General features: G+C 33.2%; 2 protein-coding genes across 2 annotated transcripts in view; one reads left to right on the plus strand and one right to left on the minus strand.

Annotated features, from left to right (window-relative positions):
• The window catches only part of LOC107624222 (protein COBRA), a 3,066-nt gene extending 328 nt beyond the window's left edge, over positions 1 to 2,738 (plus strand). The window contains exons 2-6 of the mRNA XM_016326703.2: positions 423 to 502; positions 607 to 1,063; positions 1,231 to 1,390; positions 1,480 to 1,751; positions 2,029 to 2,738. Of these exons, the coding sequence (XP_016182189.1) occupies positions 423 to 502; positions 607 to 1,063; positions 1,231 to 1,390; positions 1,480 to 1,751; positions 2,029 to 2,318 (1,259 nt within the window). The 3' untranslated portion in view covers positions 2,319 to 2,738. The remainder of the gene's footprint in view (positions 1 to 422; positions 503 to 606; positions 1,064 to 1,230; positions 1,391 to 1,479; positions 1,752 to 2,028) is intronic.
• Positions 2,965 to 5,713, minus strand: LOC107624375 (COBRA-like protein 4). The gene is made up of 6 exons (XM_016326873.2): positions 5,539 to 5,713; positions 5,347 to 5,426; positions 4,711 to 5,167; positions 4,301 to 4,448; positions 3,947 to 4,224; positions 2,965 to 3,446 (listed from the first exon to the last, which is right to left on the minus strand). Exons 1-6 carry the CDS (start codon positions 5,588 to 5,590, stop codon positions 3,169 to 3,171), a joined length of 1,293 nt encoding a protein of 430 aa, XP_016182359.1. The 5' UTR covers positions 5,591 to 5,713; the 3' UTR covers positions 2,965 to 3,168.

The following is a 9,453-nucleotide window of genomic DNA, read 5'->3' on the forward strand; positions in this document are numbered from 1 at the left end:
AAACACTGCCAATTGCTTCCTCTGTTCAATCTTTCTTGCTATCAAAATTTTGGTATCAAACGATGAAACTGATATTCTGATTATCTATATATCGATCTTATACTAATTAAGTGCTAAGATGATAATTAACCGATATTAAATTGAATTTTCGTAGGGTCAACAGTTGAATAAGTAACTGATGGTACTAATTTCAGCTTTAACTTCAGTTATTCATATATGAACGCCCTTACTAATACAGATATCTTTCTTACATGGGAAGGTTGAAAGTTGAAACCATTCCATGGAAATTGAGTGTGTAAAAGTGAAGTTGTACCTATTTTCACTTTATTGATTCAATGTTAGTATGTGATGTGAAGACTTAAGGTTCAATGATTACTTCTAGTAAAGTTGTTTGATTTTCGATTCGACATTTTGTCTTTCAGAAGCATATGATGTGCTTGATCCAAACGGAAATATTACAATCAGATGGGATATTATAAGCTGGACACCAGATGGTTATGTTGTAAGTATATTCTTTTAGAATTATACATGGTTTTGAAATGATTTCATTTATTTTTGTTCTGGTAGAAGCTTGATCTTGCTAAAACACAATTGAGTCTACTGCAGGCTGTTGTTACATTAAACAATTTCCAGCAATACCGTCACATCTCGGCGCCAGGGTGGTCGCTAGGGTGGACATGGGCAAAGAAAGAGGTAATATGGAGCATGATGGGAGGGCAGACTACCGAACAAGGCGATTGCTCGAAATTCAAGACAACCCCACCACATTGCTGTAAAAAGGACCCAACCGTTGTAGATTTACTTCCTGGAACACCATACAATCAACAAATTGCAAATTGTTGCAAAGGAGGTGTACTCAGCTCATGGGGACAGGATCCGGCAAATGCCATTGCATCATTTCAAATCAGTGTTGGTAGAGCTGGAACCTCTAACAAAACAGTCAGGGTGCCCAAGAACTTCACCTTGAAAGCACCGGGACCGGGTTATACCTGTGGGCCGGGAAAAATTGTTCAACCTACTCAATTCTTAACAGGAGATAAAAGAAGAAGGACTCAAGCTCTCAGTAAGTTAATATAATATGCTCTAGTTCATTAGTTGTTTTATTGTTACCATTATCAAAATCATGCAATCTGGTAATAGTTCTTTGATTAAATCTAAAACTTGCTTTCTAGTTAACTGTTAGCAATACTTTTGACCTTACTATTTCTTATATTTCTCTGTGTATTGCAGTGACATGGAATGTGACATGCATGTATTCACAATTTCTAGCTCAGAAAACTCCCAGTTGCTGTGTTTCACTCTCATCTTTCTATAATGATACCATTGTACCCTGCCCGACATGTTCGTGTGGCTGCCAGGGAAACTCTTCTCAATCCGGGAACTGTGTAGAGTATGTGTTTACTCCTTGTATTGCGATTTCCTTCGAAACAGAAATGAATATTTCACACTAAGATATGTTCTTTCTCTTTATGTTTACAGTCCAGATAAACCGCATTTGGCATCGGTTGTTGCTAACCCTGCAAAGAGTTCCCCTTTCGTTCAATGTACTCGCCATATGTGTCCTGTCCGAGTTCATTGGCATGTTAAGCTTAACTACAAGGAGTACTGGCGTGTGAAGGTCACTATTACTAATTTCAATTACAAGATGAACTATACAGATTGGAACTTGGTTATTCAACACCCGAATTTCGACAATTTGACTCAGCTTTTTAGTTTTAACTACAAGTCATTGACACCCTATGGCACAATAAGTAAGTATTATCCTTTGTTCTAAGCTTTCTTCTTTTAAAAAACTAAATAAAAAGAAAAAAGAAAACCTTCAAGGACAAGCAATCTTTCAGACATGAGGCACCAATTATTATAGAGGGAGGGATTGTGAAAGTTTGTGTTATATTCAAAATTATCTAGTCCTAATCACTGAATGAGCAACAAATATCTCTCATTATTCATCATAGAATATCAAATCCTTTTTACTCCTTACCTTTTTCTAGAAGCATGTGAATTACTGATATGAATTGCTTTAAACAGATGATACAGCATTGCTATGGGGAATTAAGTTCTACAATGATTTGCTAATGGAAGCCGGTCCGGAAGGTAATGTACAATCAGAGCTACTCTTCCGAAAGGATAAATCAACTTTTACTTTCGACAAAGGTTGGGCGTTTCCTCGGAGGATCTATTTCAATGGTGACAACTGTGTGATGCCACCACCTGATGCTTATCCGTGGCTGCCAAATGCCAGTTCCCGGCAAGAGGTTTCCTTGCTAGCTTTAGTGCTGGCTTCCTTTGTAGCCTTGGCATTGTGTGCATATGCTTAATGTTCATATTCATGACCATCGGAAACTCAACTTCGCCACCAAAATTATCAGTCTGACTAGTTTTGATGCAAATTTGGAATATCAATTGGGAATTTGATCAGATACAGAGATTGACATGCAGTAAAAAATTCAAGATTAGTTCAGGACTCATGATTTAGTTTCCAACTTTAAGCATATTGGTGGTTGAATGTTGCTGCTGTGGTGTCGTTTCGATAGTGGTGAAGACTCAGTTATCTTCATGTGAGTTTCTACCTTCGGTAGTATGGATTCACCTCTTCATTGAGTTCGAGTATGGCGAGATTGTGTTTCTATTAATGTGACATGTTGAGCATTTAGTGTACCTTTCATGGCAACAAAAGGTAGCTATGATGATTGTACTTCTAAAATACTTTAGTTGTATATATATACTTTTTGTCTAAATGTTGCTACACATATATATATATATATATTTTACATGATCTTGGTTTTTTCTATGCATTCTTAGGATATGTTATGTTGCTGCGTTTAGTGTTTCATTTTCTAAACATGTTTTTTTCCAGTGTTTCTATATTTTTGTTCTAAGACTATTAATATTTTCTGGTAAACAATAAAAAAGGAGATGAATTATTGGTTAAGACATTATAATAGCAGCATCATGAATTCATGATTCAGACAAAAATCATTGTTGGATTATTATATTTAGCATCCCTTTGGTGCTCATCAAGAAACACCTCCATGAATCTGGCTTGGTGTTTTCAAAGAATGACTTAAACATTAAGTTTCATACATAATGTTTATCAAGTTACTTTTAAGTGTACATGGTCTCAAAACTTTTCATAAAACAAAACTATATATGAACCCCACCAATTCATCATAAAACTAGGAAGAATATCAATGATAAAATGAGTGCTGGGAAGGCATTTAGTGTTTGAGGGGAAGAATTAGGGAGGAATGGGTAGGAATCTGGTGGTGGAAGCATGCATTCATCACCATTAAAGTAGACTTTTCTTGGAAATGCCCAACCTTGCTTGAATGTGAATGTGTCTTTGTCCTTCTGAAGAAGCACTTCTGATTGAACATTCCCAGTTGGTCCAGCTTCCATTAATAGGTCATTGAAGTATTTCATGCCAAAGAACATGCCAGTGTCATCTACATACAAAAAATGAGAACACGTGTGAATAACTATTCTCAAAATTATTAGTCTGAGAAATGTTATTTGAACAATTAAAATCGGTTGTCCATTTTTCAAATAACACAAATTTAGTAGTTATCAATTAAGATGTGATATTGGATAAAAAAATAATATATACAATACACTAATACAATAACCTTTAAAATGTTCTTTTTGTAGGAATAATTTTAAAAGATTAGGAAACGGCTGTACAAATGTATACAAAATAAAAGATTATAATTACATAGAAAAGGTTTACTAAAAAATAGAAATAATTGACACAGACAAATTTATCTTAAATTTTTTGAATAACAAAACTTGGAACATATCATATATTCACTGCGAAGGAATTTTAGAGATATAAAAATATTAATGTGCTGTGAATGTAAAAGCATGTTATGAGGATATTAGTGGTTCATATATAGATTATCAAATTGTGAAACAATGAAAAAAGAATTTATTAGCTGAGACTACTCACTTATGGAAGCATAGGGAAGTATAGGCTTGTAATCAAAGCTGAAAACTTGTGTGACATTGTTGAGATTTGGATGCTGAATTGCAAGAGTCCAGAGGGAATAGTTCATCCGGTAATTGAAATTTGTTATGGCAATCTTGACTCGCCAATAGTCCTTATAGTTTTGCTTCACATGCCAATGCACCCTTATTGGACACATATGATGAGTGCACTGCATCAATGGTTCATTGTCTTTCTTTGGAGTGTGAACACCAACCATGCTCAGAATTTTAGAGTCACTCCTGCATGCACCATAGCAACCGTTATATAATCACATAATATGTTAATAGCATAAACTGTTTTGCAATAGTGACTTACTTGACACAATTCCTTTTGTTCTGGCAGCCACATGCACAAGAGGGACAAGGGGTAATAGTTTCATTGTAGAAGGATGACAAAGATACACAACAAGCAGGGTTCTTTCTTGCTAGAAATTGTGAGTATGTGCAGGTAACATTCCATGTCACTGCATAAGAGACAACAAATGAAACATCAGAATTCTTGCTTAAGTAAATTTTCATAGAAAGTGAAAAAAAATACGAAATCGTTTGGTTTGTATTTTCATTTTCAGTATTTTTTGTTTTCATAATTTCGCAAAGAAAAATAAGAAAACCGGAGGTAGAAACAGAAAAACAGAATTTTATTGTTTTCACTATTTTCTCTTTTTCCGTCTTGAAAGTTCTGAAAATAGAAAGTACTAAAAATAAAAACAGAGTTTGAGAACTTACTCAGGGCTTGAGTCTTGCGGCGCTTGTCCGGAGTAAGAAAAGTGGTGGAAGGAACAACCTTGGCCCGGCCACAAGTGTATCCCGGTCCGGGAGCCAAGAGAGTGAAGTTCTTGGGGAGTTTAACCGTCTTGTTGGAGGTACCGGCTTGGCCAACACTTATTTGGAATGAAGAGATAGCCTGTGAAGGATCTTGGCCCCATGCGGCAACAACTCCACCCTTACAACAATTTGTGAATTGCTGGTTGTAAGGGACACCAGGGAGCAAGTCCACAACTGTTGGGATTTTCTTGCAGCAGTGAGGTATGTTCCCTTTGAACTTTGAGCAGTCACCTTGCTCTGTTGTTTGAGCTCCTATCATAGACCATATCACTTCTTTCTTTGCCCATGTCCATCCCAGGGTCCATCCAGGGTTCATTAAGTGCCGGAACATTTGGAAGTTGTACAACGTTACGTCCGCCTGATGGTCGGAAAAAATGCAGCATAGACAGTTTAGTCAAATATGTCAAACCATGTAACAGTTTTCGCCATTTGTCTTTACACCAAGACAACTTATTAAAGATTGTACTTGTTTATTTTGAAATTTTATATGGCTAATAAGAAAACATGAAAAGAATTAGAAATGCAATTTGTACTTACAACATAGCCATCTGGAGTCCAAGACACTATATCCCATTTGATTGTTACATTCCCATTTGGATCCAAAGGATCATAAGCACCTATGATAAATTAAAAAACAAAAATGACAAATGAGCTAAATATAATGTTTGTATGTGAAACCAAAACAAAATAAAAAGATAAACGTTGCATGGTATGATATCTAATTCTAACCTGCATTGGAGAACAACACAATTACACAAAGAACTAAGATGACAAGCCTCATTGCCTATGTGATATGTTATCAATTAACTAATTAACTAAGCAAACTTTCACCAATGTTAGAACTTGGAACATAGCTTCAACTAAGTAACCAAATTATGGAAAATGCTAATGGTATTGGATGTATAGTAGTAGTATTGTAGAGGAAGAGTAGGCTTAGAGGGAATGGAATTCACTGTTGGTGTTGCAGTGATGTCTCACCTAATGGTTGTTACAAAACCTGCACACATTTGTGATTGCTGTTGAAGTTTCCATATCTTGAAGCAACCGCCATGGACCATAGAGAGAACATACATTAGGGATATGTTAAAGAGTGAACATAACATGTCAACCGTTGTTAAGTTTTTTCATTTCTTTGAGTGTTGGAACAAATAAGGCGTGACACCAAGTTATTTGAATTGCATAACCATAAGGATCAAATAAATGGATACGGTGTTTTTTTTGTCTTTATGTTAAAAATATATAGTTGAAGTTTTTGTCTAATTTAAACGTAATTGCTATATGATTTTAAATATCATACTCAGTGTTAAGAAAAGGAAAACCACTAGACAATCAGAATTTCGTCGTCCGAATAATGTGACATTGTTTGTGTCTTTGAATAATAAAAAGTGTATCCTATTACTTCTTATTTTCTTGCGGGTGAAATCGGATTTGTTTTGAGTCGGACCCGATTTTAAATAATGATCGAGTCTATTTTTGAAACTCTTATCTGATCCTAGATCCGTTTAAATTACGTTACTTTTGGCCTTTTGGGCTACACTAAAACCGGGTCTCAACCAGGTGAAGTCCGGATCTTGATAAATTTTATGTCAAAAAATTATGATGCACTCGTTTATAAAAAAGAAAAAAAATACTTGTTACACAGAAGTTGATAATCATACTTGAACTTAAATTTGTCCATAATTTCTAAGTTAATGCTTCTTTGATCTATTTCCTAATTCAACAAATGTGATTAAAATCTTTATCTGAAAAGTGTTACAATATAAATATAAATTAAATAATATAATCATATATATATAAATAATTTAATTTTCACACATTATCAGTGTAAAAGAATTTTATATAAATAATTAATCATATAATTAAGTAATTAATTTTTATATTTTGTTACTTAAAAAGTCATAAAAATACATGAATCTAATTGAATAATTATATAAAACTCTTTAGATAGTATATTAAAATTAAGCTTATATATAAAATCTTTTTTATGCGGATCAAAATGACAAAACTAATATGCATCAAATAAAAAAGAGTCTAGTTTTCTAGCATTTGTCCAATATGTAGCCAATATAAGGAATTATTTAATCTATGCATATCAAAACTCAAAAGTGACTTTCATCAAAAGGCAGTACTAAATTACATTCTTGGTGTTGTGACCACTTTGTTCAATGTTCATATTAGGCAATTTTTGTTCTTTTCATGGAACTTTCCACCTAATTTTGTGATCAGCCTCTTTATGATGGCCTTGCTTGTCTCTTTTGTCTCTGCCTGGAATTAGATGAGTTTGAAGCAAGCAAGAAAGGTAGGGTCAGGTTTTGAGTTCTTTTCTAATAAAAAAATGACACCATGTACCGGTTTACCAAAAGGGACACCCTAACCACTCCATATGTATCTATCTATAAAGCATTAGTTCATGTCTTAATGCTTTGGTAGTAAATTAAATTTTGTAAAGCACACATTACCCACTACTTAACTTGCATTATGATCACTTAAGTTCCTTTGAGCTTGTAACTTCATTTTGACATGCAACTATGCAAGGGAAAAGGTAATGATAGTAGCACATGTAAATTGGTGTTCACTGTTCAGTACTCAAATTAAACAAGGAAAAGTTTAGGGGGCCAGCAGTTTTGTTGAATTTTGGCCAGCATGTAGCTAGCGAGAAAGGTGAGTCATTGGATGAAATCTCACACCAATCTCACACCATTAGATCATCATTGATGGCTATTTGATGGCTACTAATCACAAAAGTTGCTGGCCCCCTAGCATTACTCATTAAACAAACCATGAGTTTGAGGAGATCATAGTAGGTAGGATTTCGATTGGTAAATTTATGTGCAGAATTTTGAGGATTCATAACTTAAATCTTGATGCTCTTTCAGAAGTAAGGATGGTAAATGCTATCATACTCTCTCTAAAATAACATGTAAATTACCCTCTCTAATGTGTCATATTCTAATGGATATTTATTTATTTTAAATTTTTAGTAGAATTTGTTAGATGACTAATTTATCTAATAAAATAAAAAATAAGATATTGATTTCGGGTCATTAAAATTTGTTAAAAATTTAACAAAATATTTGAAAAATAATGTTATATATTACTCTTTTATTTTTTACATAAAATCTCTTATTTCTAACAAAAATTAAATAAAAATCCAGACCTTCATAAAAAATAATTGCAAACTAGCTACATTAATTTTTAAAAAACAAGATATAAAAAACAAGATATAAAGTATTTCAATTTCTTCCTTTTTTTTTCATATAATTCGAAACCAAATTGTATAGAATAAATTTTTAAATTTAAAGATCTACTTGACACGATAAACTTTTTAAATTAAAAATTTTCACGGTGACACTAATTTATATTTCTATTTTTAATTTGTCACATCAATATTTTAGTTTAGAATTTAGTTAATATAAGAAAAAATTTAAATTAATATTTTAATAAATATATAACAAATGTATTAAAAATAAACATCGAATTAGAATGTGACATATCAGAGAAGATAACTTACATGTTACTTTAGAGAGGATATGATAGCATTCACCTATAATTAAGTAACTATGCACATAGACTATTTTTTAATTAATAAAATAAAAAAATATATGTTAGCTATATATTAAAAAAAATACTAGTATAATTTGAAACAATATTTATACTGTTTGATTGAATGAATCACATGAAACCAAGTATATATTCGTTGTGAATTATAATGGTACTATGCATTATGATATGATGAATTTGGAAATGTTAAAATGATCAGTTTTTAGATGGTTAATTTGGTTTATATATTGTTGTATGAATGTAGGTCCATCTTAGAAGCCTAAAAAACTCCAAAGAAGTTGTGAAACACTTTGGTCCTACTTTCGGTGTTCCTCATAGTCATACCAAGCCTTATGTACGATCTAAGAGAAGGAAGTTTGAAAGGGCTAGAAGAAGAAGGAATAACGAAGGACTTAGGGTTAAGTTGTATTGTTTCTGTATTTTTTTTCGGTTTTTAGTTTTAGAATTTAACCCTTTCTCCCATTTCCTAGTGCTGAAGACAGTTGTCTTAATGATAACCGTTGCTGAAATATTGAAAAATAATGGGTTTGCTTGTTGAGAAATCAGAGTTTTGAATTCGAGATTTATATTGTATTTGAGTATTAGTTTTTTAATGTATAAAACAATTATAGCAAAAATTATATGTCACTAATTACTGTTTGATTTGTCTTGTAATAAAAATTACATGCTATATTTATAGGTTTGGTAATAAAAAAGAACTAAAAATTTATATTGTGCAGCGATGAAGGTAAAATTAGAAAAAAGATTTTTTTTTTATTTGATAAGGCTATTGCCACGCTTTAAAAGCGTGGCCGTATCCCTTGCTATCGCTATGCTTTAAAAGCGTGGCCGTATCCCTCGCTATCGCCACGCTTTGAAAGCATGGCCATATCTCTCTATTGGTACGCTTTAAAAGCGTGGCGATATATAAAGCGTGGCCATATCTCTCACATACGGCCACGCTTTTAAGCGTGGCAATTTGTAAAAAGCGTGGCAAAAAAGAAAGCCCGGCGATAGAATACCAAAAGCGTGGCGATAGAGCAACCGGCACCTTGCAGATGTGACCCCTTCAAAAGCGTGCCGATAGCTCAAAAAGCGTGGTAA

The sequence above is a fragment of the Arachis ipaensis genome, chromosome B10 (genome assembly GCF_000816755.2).
Source record: "Arachis ipaensis cultivar K30076 chromosome B10, Araip1.1, whole genome shotgun sequence".
NCBI lineage: Eukaryota > Viridiplantae > Streptophyta > Magnoliopsida > Fabales > Fabaceae > Arachis > Arachis ipaensis.

What these genes read in the sequence shown, in the direction of transcription:
- LOC107624375 (XM_016326873.2), bottom strand. Translation starts at nt 5,590, where the DNA reads ATGAGGCTTGTCATCTTAGTTCTTTGTGTAATTGTGTTGTTCTCCAAT. An exon ending in TGTGTTGTTCTCCAATGCAG is followed by an intron (nt 5,427 to 5,538) that starts GTTAGAATTAGA and finishes AATTTATCATAG; the next exon opens with GTGCTTATGATCCTTTGGAT. An exon ending in AACAAAAGGAATTGTGTCAA is followed by an intron (nt 4,225 to 4,300) that starts GTAAGTCACTAT and finishes TGGTGCATGCAG; the next exon opens with GAGTGACTCTAAAATTCTGA.